The following is a 13,782-nucleotide window of genomic DNA, read 5'->3' as shown; positions in this document are numbered from 1 at the left end:
TTTTTTAAATTACCATGTTTGACGTCTAATAGCCGATGATTAATAAATCAATGTGCTCTAGTCGATAAACAAACTTTCACCTTTTTTCATTTTCTTGGTCTATTTGGTTTTTGTTTTGTTTTGTTCCGTTGGGTTTAGGTGGTTTTTTGTTTTTTGTTTTTGTTTTGTTTTGGGGTGTTTTTTTGTTTTTGTTTTATTTAAATCTGGAATTTATTTGTTTGCTTTACCAAATAGCCGATGCATTTTTCGTGCTGGGGTGTCGTTAAACATTCATTCATTCATTCATTTTACTATACAAGGACGCATCTGATTCGTCGAAATTTATAATTTAAGCAAGAAGTTTTATCACTCATAAAATAACCATGGTCTTTGGACAATAATTGGATCGGGAAGCCAAAGGGATTAAGTTCCTACCAATCCTATATATATTAATTATGTTTATATAATGTAATGTTGTTGGGGGTTTTTTTAAACATAAAATAAACGTTTTAAAGACTACTCTAATTTTGCTGACATTGATATGGTATTTCTGACTAAAATTATATGTTAAATGTTTTTTTGTTTTGTTTTGTTTTGGGTTTTTTGGTGTGTTTTTTTTTTTTTTTTGGGGGGGGGGGGGGGGTGTTCATAATAACAGTGTGTGTATATTCAATGTGTTTTGGGTCATCTTAAAATCGTCATTTTATTTCTTAAAAATCCTATTTGGGTTACTAAAAAATTCGGACGACCAGAAATATAGAAATATTGAATGTATTTAATATGTAATTTTAGTTGCTAAAAGTGCTCTATGTCGGAAATATGTTATATGTAGCAAGCTCAGAATAGTGTCTTTTAATACAAACAGTAAAACAAAAACAACACAAAACAATAAAACCACCTTAAAAACATCAACAACAACATTTAAGTCGAATCAATGAAGTGCTCCCCACTTTTATTTTTGTGGAACATCCCCAAAAAATACCGAGTCCTTCAAGAAAGTAGTTAGAACCTACAAAAGTGTCCCTTCCTTTTAGAGAAGCGAATTGGCCAATATAAACACATAGTAAGGTTATTTGCTATCTAATTATACTAGACCTAGTAATGAATTCCATTAAGAACGCATAAGTAACTACTATTATAGTAGGGAGGCGTAATACTTCTGAAGTCTCACTTCAGAAAATCATTTGTATCTTAAAATCTGTAAAAATGCGCTTGTTCAAAATAAAAATATTTAAATTAATTAAAACAATAAATACATGTATTTTCAATTTCAAATTGTATATAATCATACCTGTCTTCCAACTGGCAATGAACTTTGGTGTCTCTCCATTTTGAACCGATTATAAAGGTATGTTTTTACACCAGCTGAAGGATATGGCATGGAAACCTGGAGTAGGCTTTTGATATATAATTAATGGAATAATCCGCAGGGGTGGAAGATCGTCTTAGTGGACTGCTCCGTAGATTAGATTCATGAAAAGCAAGCAGAGATGACACTGATTTATTATCGAATCACAAAATCAGTATAGTCTGTACTTTGATGTTATAATTATAATTGCTGAACGTTTCATGAGATTTTTGTACACTATGAATCACAGTTCGATCTGACCGAGCTAACAATGGACGTTTCCAAAAAGCAGATGACACTGGTCGAATCATAACGGGCAGACTTCACTCACAGCAGAAATCACTGGCGTCTGTCACGCTGATAAACAACTTAATTGGCGGAACAATACGCTGTGGTGCATAATTAGCCAACATGACAATAAGTACTAATGAGAAAATCGTTGTGACAAATATGCTAATTTCAACTTGATTAATTTGTTAACACAAGATGCAAGTAGTTTGAAAAATGTTAGGGTGAAAGTGTAACAAATGAAATCTTGTTTGAACTGGATAATATGTAACAAAAGCAGAAGCTGTCAGTGTCAAAAAGATACACACGATATTATTTTACTTGATACGTTGTCATGATAATCGAAGCAGTAACTGAAATGTGCAAAAATAAACAACTACATGCACAAATTAAACCAACGTTTTAAAACAGAACTGAACAGGAGTTGGGTGCGATTTTCTCACATATCTACCCGATGCAGAGTGGGACACTTTTGACAGTGATTCACGAGTGCATGTAATCACAGCTGTATATTGTTTATTCCATTAAGCTCTGTCCTGTGCTAGTTTTGACTTAGTAAACTAGTCTGAAACTAGTAAGAAGGATATAATTGTCCAGTAAAGGGTCTATTCGTGAGAGACGAGGCACTAGATAGAGATTCATGGAATCATCCACTATTTTACAAAATACCCATTTAACTCGACTTGATCGCGGATATAACGGTTCTGTCATGCAGATTTAAGGGCAACACCGACGCAGCAATATATATGAATATATAATTATTCTAAGTTTGTAACTTATATATTCAATTAAGAACACTGACGGTTCATAACAACTGTCACTTGAGTAGTGTTAAAGATGAATCACGCTGATACCATAAAGAACTTGCCTATTATTTTCACTTATGGTCTTGTTTATGACCATTTATGATTCAAGAATGCTCTCGACACTAGTTATTGTAAAACCTAGCAAGTCATGTTTATTTCATTTCAACTTCTTTTCGTGCTTATATCCAATTAAGGTTCAAGCACGCTGTCCTGGGCACACACCTCAGCTATCTGGACTGTCTGTTCAGGACAGTAGGTTAGTTGTTAGTTGGTTAGTGGTTAGTGAGAGAGACGAGGGTGTAGTGGCCTTACACCTACCAAATGTGCCCTTAAGAACTCGCTCTGGGTTGGAACTGGTAGCCTGGTACCGGGCTGCGAACCTGTATCTGCCAGCCTGTAGTCCGATGGCTTAACCACTGCGCCACCGAGGATGGTAGTCATGGTTAATAATAATAAATTCCAAGTCAAACTTGACTTGTTAGGGTTTACCCCGTGTAGACAGTCTTCAAAACTCATTCTGAGTATTACTGGATATAAGCAAGAATACAGTAGGCCCTATAATCTGGAATGCGACTCCAGCACCTAATACTTATAAAGTCAACGCCACGGAGTCCGGATTTTCAGTAAGGTATGTTTTATGTGCACTTTCCCTCGAATGTCCAAGATAGTGTCTAATGTCGTGATGGACATAGATTTAAAAGCTCTGTAGGCCTATCACTTACCCGCGTGTCACGGAAACGGAAGATTCGCCTTAACAAGGCTTTCTGTGGTGGTACAGAAAGCAATTAGAATATGAGAAGAATCAAAATGCTCTTAACCATTTTAGCCAGACATCAACTAATGAGGATATTATCATCTTTTCTATGACTCCTGCTGGCTCCCATTTTCTCATCTGTGCTTCACTCTAATTACAACCGCTGGCTGATTAAAAGAGTAATGTGAACATAATACTTACATTGATTTCTCCAGGTTCTACTCAAGAAAAAATATATACAGAGATAGAGAATGCCATGTGTGTTGTGTTTTCACATCCTTTGAAGCTGTAGTGGCGGGAGGGGTGGGGGAGTCATAAACAGATATGGTACACATGCATAATAGTTAGTTGGAGATACTGTTTGTTACTTTTAATAACCTAATTGTAAGATTATTTTTACGTATGCCTACATATGTTAATATTGATAGTGCTTCCGATGATGGTTGTGACAGTCCGTCTACATGCTTCGAAATGATGAACAGGGCCGAGTAGCTAACATTGATTCGGGGGTGGGGTGGGGGTGGGGTGGGGGTGGGGTGGGGATGGGGGTGGTTGGGAAGTGGTTTCTCCGGGGTCTGGTGGTGGTGGTATGGTTTCTTTAGGGAAACGTAGTAAAATAATTCCAAGACAAAACGTGGTAAAATAATACCAAATATCAATTAAATGTATTTATTATCATAGCATTTAAAATATTTTTCACTATTAAATTAAGTTTGTAACATTAAAAACACGATACAACATTCTCTCTCTCTCTCTCTCTCTCTCTCTCTCTCTCTCTCTCTCTCTCTCTCTCTCTCTCCCTCTCTCTCACACACACACACACACACACACAAACACACTCTATCACTGCCCCCTCTCTCTCTCTCTCACACACACACACACACACACACACACCACACACACTCAAGATTACAGCTGTAATACTGAGGACAAAGTTCACCATTATATGTTTCAATAATTTTCTCCTGTTATTTTTACTCATTGCTCTGCCCATCGTTTTGAATGCTTAGTTGCCAAAATAGAAATGGTACCGTACCCAGAGTACATTAGTACTATTAATCAAAAGTACATTAGGCCTGTTAATGAAATGAAGTTATTGTTAAGCAGCTGAACGAAAACGTGGAAAATAATGCAAACAAATGTTCAATTAACTAACGAACTTGCATCTAGTCACTAGCGTTTGATTTATGATCTCACTGATCAAACAACTACAGACAAACCTACTTAAGCGTCCAACTGTGTTTAACGGCCACCTGTCTTAAAGACGACACTATGTTCATATTGGCACCCTTACCCTTACGTCGAGACTACTCTATACCCCTGAACAGGCCCCCGTTTTAATACATATTCAGGTGGTTGGTTTACCCAATGTTACTGTACAAGATTTATATCCTTGCTCAGGGTCCAGAAGCATGACAATAACCAATGTGAGTGTCGTCTACAAAATCCATAGACCTACTTTGTTTCCGTGTGTATCGACCGACCAGAGTTAACATTATCATTTCATAAACCTTTAATTTCACTAAAAGCCTTCAGCCATCTGCTTTACATCTTACAGACAGATTCAGACCATCACACGACAAAACAAATACGTGCTGCCGGTACACTTCTACCCTGGCTTCCCAGAGATCGAACCCTGGGGCGGACATGCTCGAAACCTTCGTGGTACATGAGCATGTTATTTACCGCACCGCTGCCGGTACATATATAACAATTCACTGGCCGGAGGGCTCTCGGGTAGGCTTTTATAACATCTCCTTGGGGAGTGGCGGTCCTCTTAAGGACGAACACCTGATAGTGGGTCATGGAAGCAATTACGACTTTGCCTAACATCCTTTCCACTCGGCTTTGTGCAGAGATACGATTTTCATATCGGAATACGGTTTTGTCGTTCAGATTTAGGCTGTGTTTTACGATATCTCACCATTATATTCCCCTTACAACATCTGTGTATCTTTTTTTCCTAAACAAAGATAAAATAATTTGTTAAAAATATTTTCGTTATTCCCGTCTGTGTGTTTGAACGTCTGTTACAATCGATAGGTAAAAAATTCAATACGTTTTGTTTTATTTTATTCTCCATCCTCCCAGTTATAAACTCTTCTCATTTCAGTCGTTACTCAGTGCAATATTTCTTCTTTTTCATGGCGTGCATTAAGTTGCTAAATGGGGCGGGACGTAGCCCAGTAAATCAATCGCTTGATGCGCGGTCAGTTTGGGATCAATCCCCGTCGGTGGGCCCATTGGACAATTTCTTGTTCAAGCCAGTGCACCACGACTGGTATATCAAAGTCCGTGGTATGTACTACCCTGTCTATGTGATTGTGCATATCAAAGATCCCTTGCTATAAATGGGGAAATGTAGCGGGTTTCCTCTCTAAGTCTATATGTCAAAATTACCAAATGTTTGACATCCAGTCGCCGATGATTAGTAAATCAATGTGTTAAACAAAACGAACTTTAACTTTAAGTTCCTAAAACCAATTTCCATGACTGATGTATTATATCTTATATGTACATGTCCACAAATGTGTCGGGAATTAACGTTCTCATGGCTTTATGACAGACATCGGGAGGCTATATCTAGTAAATACTTCACTGACCAGATGGTGGCTGGTCGATGCTATTCTATATTTTATAGTCGTGCCTACGGGCACTAACCTAACCCTAACTTTAAAGCATTCATCTGAGGGAACATTGGGCTATTTCTCGTTTCAGCCAGTGCTCCACAATTGATGTAACAAAGGCCGTGGTATGTGCTATACTGTCTGTGAGATAATGCATATAAAAGATCCCTTGCTGCTAATCGAAAAGAGTAGGCCATGAAGTGGCAACAGCGGGTTTCCTCTCTTAATATATGTGTGGTCGTTAACCATATGTCCTATGCCATATAACCGTAAATAAATCAAATGTGTTGAGTGCGTCGTTAAATAAAACATTTCCTTCCTTCCCGAGGGAACATGGAGTTGAGGGAACATGGAGCCGAGGGAACATAGAGTTGAAGGAACATAGAGCTGAGGGAACATGGAGCTGAGGGAACATGGAGCTGAGGGAACATAGAGCTGACCCCTGCCTACGTATACCTTTTCATCTCATCGTTTTAGATGAAGTGGCAGACTTGACGACTGTGATGTCAGTAGGCCTACTAGTGTCGGATGCCACCGGTGGGGAAGAATCTGCTCATCTTTCGCGAACATCTGATATCACTACTGTTTTGATAGTGATTCATGAGTGTATGTCATCACAGCTGTACTTATTCAAATGAATTTTGTCCGGTGCTAGTTTTGATTCAGTAAACTAGTTTGGGAGTAGTAGTCTTCTTTATGGCGCTTCAAAGATAAAAAAAAACCCTCCAAAAAAGAATTTCCTCGGGAGTGGCTATACTCATATAAATGAGGCATTAGATAGAGATTCATGGAATCAACAGCTATTTTTCTAAATTCCCATTTGACTCTGCATTGTGCAGAGGTATGGCTTTGACCATGTGGTTTTGTTGTTCAGACTTACATCAAGTTAATATTCAAGCACGCTCGTTCTAAGCACAAACTCTGACAACAGCCAGAAACTGTACTCAGAATGAGAAAGACCATCACTGATATTATTTCTAATTTTATACCATGTCAAAATTCGGATTTCCAGTAACCTGTAAGATTTACTGTCATTTTTACGCAGCGCATGACCATTCATCTTTAGACGTGCTCCTCATTTCGGTCCGCTATCCTGTTAGCGTTTCTGGAACTAAGTAAATGGAAAGTAATTATCTGCACAGTGCGTGATGCATGCTATTACTTTGGCGTACATTACAAACATAAACTGAGGAACAATCCCTTTGTGCTGTAAGCTGTTTTGTGAGGTAGCACCGCGGTGCTGTCTTTGTATCTTGTTCACCTGGTAACTGAATAATGTTGTAAATAAACAGATCTCGTCAAGGTTGTAAATTGTCGGTTTTTGTGCGTTTAATTACACCTGACTCTCGTTGTAACATCACTCGCTATAACTGTACAGTAAAATTAGGTTCTTGCAGAGTTTAGTCGAAAACGAATGTTCTTCGGTGTAAATACGTTCTTTATAACATCACTCTTAGAAATATATCGATTTAATTTAAATACCTTTATGGTTTCTCATCAAAACGATGATGTCAAAGGAGAGAGGTATGTTATAACTGTCAGTTAAAAGTTGTCTTTTCTCAATCTGGGTTTAAAAAAAAAAGAAAAAAAAAAGATTTGTAAAAATATGTTTCATTATATTGTCAGGATTTGTAGGCGCACTTTTAGGGAGGCCTGTATCGCCACATGATCTACTTTTCCGCGACCTTGACCTTGGTGTGTGTTAGGCACCGACCTTGGTGTGCAGGTGTGCAAGTGCAACCTTGGTGTGAGCCTGATCTTGGTGTGCAGGTGTGTGACAGACTTCTGGCCTGGTTGACCTTGGTGTTGGGAGTCAGTGACCTTGGTATCATTGATGTTCAGGTGCGTGACCGACTTGAACAACACCCGCCCGTGTCCCTGACCTAGTTAGAGGGACCGTACGTGCTAACCTGTCTGTATATAAACGATCCCTTGATACTAATGGGAAAGTGTAGCGGGATTCCTCTCTAAAACTGTCAAAAGTATGTTTGACATCAAATAGCCGATGATTACTGCATCCCAACACCAAGGTCAACCAGGACAGAAGTCTGTCACACACCTGCACACCAAGGTCAGACTCACACCAAGGTCGCACACCTGCACACCTAGGTCACTGCCTAACACACACCGAAGTCAAGGGGTTTTTTTTTTGGGGGGGGGGGGGGGGGGGAGTCGGGTCATGCTCGCCATTGACAAAAACAAATTTGCTTTGAGATCACCTCCCCCTGTACACATGCGCCTGATGCACATTAGGTGTTGTATATTTATTTATTTTTCTATTTTCATTGACCAAAAAAAAAAAAAAAAGGAAAAAAAGCTATAAAATATCCAAATAATAAAACATGAATCCAAAATATGAAACATAAATTTTATAGAAAGTTAGTTTTGTTTAACGGCACCACCAGATCACATTAATTAATCATCGGCTATTGGATGTCAAACATTTGGTAGTTCTGACGCGTGGTCATCAGAGGAAACACGATACATGTTTAAATACAGCAAGAGATCTTTTATGCGCGCGTTCCGATAAACAGGAAACCACATACCACAGCCTTTGACCAGTTGTGGGGGGTACTGGTTGGAACGACAAAAAACAATCAGTTGATTGGATCCACCGAGGTGGTTCGATCCTGCGACGCAAGCACCTCAAGCGAGCACTTAATCGACTGAGTTAAATCACACGCCTATAGTATACATTTTATAAAGACATCATTATTCGGTCTACTAATTGTGGCACTGTAAAGGCAGCTTGTAAAGTCTTCATTCAATTTCATTCCAAATGATAATGTATTATCGTAGAGTGACTAACAGTAACACAAGGAAAATCAAACGAATCACTGACAGGAATAGATCTTAAGACCTATCACGGCTCAGTCCTAACAGCCACTAACACAAAACATTGATAACCACAATAAACAATGACCGTCACCTTGTCAAGACCAAATTTTGCCTTTGATCATTAACGTTGTTTTCATTGGTCGAGCCAAACTCAATGACCAATCATGATGACTGAGTCATACAAGCGATATATGTCGCCATTACAGGTAAACACAGGTAAAGTGAGTGGAATTACGAGTTAGATATTTTGGGCACATATCTACAACATTATTACACAACAAATGGTTTTAAAAACATACTGTTTGACACAGTGACTTTTGTAAAGACACTTGGTTGTCAAATATGACGTAAAATCAATTTGAAAAGTGAAAAAATATTCATTATATTGGAATTAATCTGTTGAACATCCCGGAAGTCTAGAAATTATTTACAAGACAACAGTCCCTCCAACAACAAAATGTCGCTCCCCAAGAAAGACAGGAAAAGGATTCTAGCTCAGATTTGGAGCACGCCGACCCGACACGACATTGACTTCTTTGACGAAGGGAAGGAGATCGTCATCACGTCGTCCTACAAAGACATCGTGCCCTGGTGGCTGAGGATCCTCCAGTCGGTGTACCCGGACATCTCATACAGGGAGAAGAAGGAGGTCCTCAAGCTGAAACCCGTACCAGGAGTGGTCCTCAAGCTCAACAAGGCCACTGGGGTGCTGAGGGTTTCGGGGAAGAATCACTGGCCATGGTTTGTCGAGAATTTCTCCTGTCTCATGGAGCAGGGCAACGAGGGTGCTGAAAGCCTGTCAGATGCATCAGAGAATTCAGTCACTCGCTTCTTACAGCTCGACAAAGATGATGAAGAGGTGTGTATAATAATAGTGAGTTAGTAAGTGAGAGGGTGCCGAAAGCCTGTCAGACGCATCGGTTACTTTTTACAGCTCGACAAAGATCACGGGCGTAGGAAGGTGCCAGAAAGGTGTGTGTGTGCACAGACATGTATGTGTGTGTGTGTGTGCACACACACACATATATATATATATATATATATTATACATGTAAAAATATATTATAAAAACCATCGCTGCTACTACAAAGTTTGGGTGGAGATATGCCCCCCGTTTTCTACGCTAGTGAAGATGAAGAAGTGGGTATAAACTATAATAGTGAACAAGTTTAGCGAGTCTTTTATTCAAAGGTACTATAGGTTGCAGGATCAATTGCCCTCTTGCCTATCTATGGGAAAGTATATAAAAGAACCCTTTATCTGAAAGAGTATCCTATGCGATTGTAACAGGGTTTTTTTCTTTTGACCAAGGGTCAAAATAATAAGTTAGAAACCAAATATCGAGGTGCTGAAGTGTTGTTAAACACATTTATCCTGCAATCACTACACATATAGGCAAGATATGATGATAAATTTCTATATTTTCAGTCGCTGAGCAAAATTCAGCGTTTTGGGATGGAATTTTTACCTTGAGCTATTATCAGCAAAGACATGTCCTTTGACCCTATAGTGTAAACAAATGACGCAGTGTTTAATAATAACAAAATATTTAGTATTATAAAATATAACATTTGAATAAGAACTACACAGGCGCGGATCCGGAGGGGGGGGGGGGGGGGGGGGAGGTGCGAGGCAGTCCAGATCCCCCTACTAAGGACAGCCCATTTTTTCCCACTTATTTTAATGAATATATAGGCACTCTTAAATATTTTTCATTTAATTAGTTGCATATGAACCACCCTGCAAAAAATTATGGATCCATACCTGACGTGGTTATAGGTTACAACACAACCAATATGCATTGACCTACTAATTAAAACGGTAAAGTTATGATATAAAGTGATTAATTTATTTTGTATGCCTTATTAATGATTGTAGGATAAATATAAAACCAGTTACTGTCTTGAGATGTTGGATTTATCCTGCTGAGGTTGAATGGTGTTAGCTTCTCGGCAAAGCCTCGTGTCCTTCGCCATTCTAACCTCTGCAGGAAAATCGGATATATCTTGGACAGTGACCAGTTATTTTCTATATTCATCTCCTTGTACTGCCATGCCTTGGGGAAATTTCTTAGTATTCAGACAACCGATATGTAGTTTTAGTGTTTACAGAATGATGGTAATTCAGATACAAATGAAAATGTTAATGGGCCACAGTAATTATCTATTATTATCTTTCAAAAACTGATAAAATTACCCAACACGTCTTTTAGAATTTCTGACGAATGATTTCAACTTTTGCATTAACGGTTCATCATTTATGTTGCTATTGGTTTTGCATAACTGACAGACCAAATTGTATGGGGATGTACCTTATTTATTTATTTGAAAGTTAGTAATTTATGTTTTTATATCCAGCTATTTGGTAGACTACTCACCTGAAGCATCTTCTGTCATAGGATCAGTCCCCCTCAGTGGATCCATTCAGTCAGTAATCCAAATGAATAGTTTAAATATTGAAGGCCACTCGCCAACATCCATTTCACTTCCCCAAGATTGATGTTTGAATCTTGACTGTCAGTTCAGTCTGTTGAACGAATTTGTATTGATTACTCAGTTTGTTAAGGTTGTTGGTATGTGTGGATCCAGTTTTAGAGATTGAGATTCTCCAAGTTCCGCTTGTTAGTAGTAGATTAGTAACCATTTGAACCAATCCGTTTAGGAAACCTCATTATTAACATCTGGCTGACATTTGAGATACAGCTACCAGTATATGCTTGTTTTGTTTCATCATGTGTTTTATAGTGTAACACAAAAGGCTATTTTAAACACATTTTGGTGGAGTGTAATCATCTTGGACCGATAAGAAAAAATATATTTGGCTATGAAAATTCAAAGGAATTATTTCGACTCTACCCTCAACTTATTTTGAAGTTTGTATCAGATGCTGATTGTAACTTCAAGTTTTAATATACTTACCTGTGATATTTATAGTTTTGTCTTGTAATTTAACTTGATTTTTTTAAATTGATGTTGATAATTAATTCATTCATACATTTACCATTGACACACACTATTAATTATAGGCTAAATAGCAATACTTAATGCATAAATTGTAGGCTAAATAGTAACATTTTATGTAATACAGTGAAATTAATATTTTGTATATTATGTAATATAACACTGTATTATAGTGTAAAATTATATTTTATGTAGTACAGTACAAAATAAAATTTTGTGTATTACTGTGTAAAATAACATTTTGCGTATTTGTATAAAATAACATTTTGTGTATTATTGTGTAAAATAACATTTTGCCTATTACAGTGTAAAATAACATTTTGCCTATTACAGTGTAAAATAACATACTGTGTAAAAAAAAATAAAAAATTGTATTACTGTGTAAAATAACATTTTGTATAATACAGTGTAAAGTACTATTTTATGTATTACAGTGTGAACTAACAGTTTGCTACATTGTTTCAGGTTCAGGATCTGCTGGACATGATACCAGAAGGTGGAGGAATCATGGCTCACGACTACATCATGCGGGTGTGGAAGAGTCTGATCGACGACTGGTGTGGGGTCGGTGCAGCCGTCTTCATAGTCACGCCCAAAATAGACTCGGAAAGACTCTTCCAGATCATGTTGTTGATGATCCGGAACAAAGGTACAGGCTTCAAATTGACACTGGTGACCCCAACAAAAACTGCAGATGGTGAAAAGTTTTCAAAAATAATGGACAAGACAAAACGCCGAATGAAGGAGGTGAAAACGCCACGACAAACAAGGCTTTTGTCAGATATAAAAATTACGTGGGTGGAAGAAACGCTGGAAATACGGCACGAGGAATTTTCCACAAACTTTATAGCCGCGTATAAAGACGAGCAGGGTGAAGTGTTGACGACAACAGCGTCGTTCAACAAGACTCACTTCCACTTCAACCAGAAGGACAACGTCTGCTACAACCGCCTCTCCACGGCCGACCTCAAGAGAAACTATCTCTTCCCCCTTGGAATCGGCAACAATCTCTTCTAAACCTTGTCTCAATCCATCACCTCGGTGTAATGCTCACGTCTTCTGAATCAGTTTGATACTGAGAGTCCAAGCCTGGCAAGTAAGAACATGGCCATAACAAAAACTAGTCTGTGGAAAAAGAAGTGTTCCCAGCTTTTTACATGGCAGTTTTGTGGTTAATGTGTAGAGGAGGAGTTAGTATAACAAAAACTAGTCTGTGGAAAAAGAAGTGTTCCCAGCTTTTTACATGGCAGTTTTGTGGTTAATGTGTAGAGGAGGAGCTGGTATAACAAAATAAATTATTTACTAAGAAAAGTGACAGAAAAATGAAAGCTCCACGTCAAAATAAAGCTGTGAGAATTTGAAAACACTGCAGCGATTTCCACAGCATTGCCGATTGCTGTGGTTAATAGCCAGGGTTGAGAGCCCTTTTTACACACCCTCAGTACAATTTCATTTGGTAGATCCAAAAATATTTTAATTCAAAAGAATAAATTGACCTATAAAAAATAAATAAATAAAATCACATGTAAATTGACCGAAAAATACAAGAGAATTCATGTGTACGTGTATGAATTAGCATGGAATTAGAAATAAAATATCTTATAAAAATGTTTTAATGAAGGTGAAAAATACAAGAAAATTCATGTGTAAAAGTGTATGAATTAGCATGGAATTAGAAATAAACCATCTTATAAAAACGTTTTAATGAAGGTGAAAAATACAAAAGAATTCATGTGTAAGTGTATGAATTAGCATGGAATTAGAAATAAAACATCTTATAAAAACATTTTAATGAAGGTGAAACCGTGGAAGATATATAGCCTTTGATTGTGCTGCACCATGAATAGCATTGTCCTTGGTGATTGTGGGCATTTTCCGGTATTATCTTTGTGTGTTTTTAAAACAATATAAGATATTGATGTATTTATCATACCATAATGTAAAATATAAAAGGTTATAGTGATATTATACTGTGTAAAGGAATTTGTTTTATCTCTAAAAGGTGCAACCATGTAAGTATATTAATACAAAACAAAAACACCTGTAGTTTTAATAAGCATTTTGATGCAACATATAAAAAAGTAAAGTTTGTTTTATTTAACGACGCCGCTAGAGCACATTGATTTTTTATCTTATCATCGGCTATTGGACGTCAAACATATGGTCATTCTGACACTGTTTT

At 37.6% G+C, this 13,782-nt stretch overlaps 1 protein-coding gene across 1 annotated transcript; it reads left to right on the top strand.

The window, feature by feature from the left end:
• Nucleotides 1-8,839: 8,839 nt before the first annotated feature.
• LOC121369434 lies at nt 8,840-13,386 on the top strand. The gene is made up of 2 exons (XM_041494532.1): nt 8,840-9,499; nt 12,066-13,386. The coding sequence occupies exons 1-2, from the start codon at nt 9,098-9,100 to the stop codon at nt 12,615-12,617; spliced, it is 954 nt and encodes a 317-aa protein (XP_041350466.1). The 5' UTR covers nt 8,840-9,097; the 3' UTR covers nt 12,618-13,386.
• The last annotated feature ends 396 nt before the right edge of the window (nt 13,387-13,782 follow it).

This window comes from Gigantopelta aegis, chromosome 3, assembly GCF_016097555.1.
Source record: "Gigantopelta aegis isolate Gae_Host chromosome 3, Gae_host_genome, whole genome shotgun sequence".
Taxonomy (NCBI): Eukaryota; Metazoa; Mollusca; class Gastropoda; order Neomphalida; family Peltospiridae; genus Gigantopelta; species Gigantopelta aegis.
Note: the sequence above shows the minus strand (reverse complement) of the source record. Positions and strands in the feature narration are given on the sequence as shown.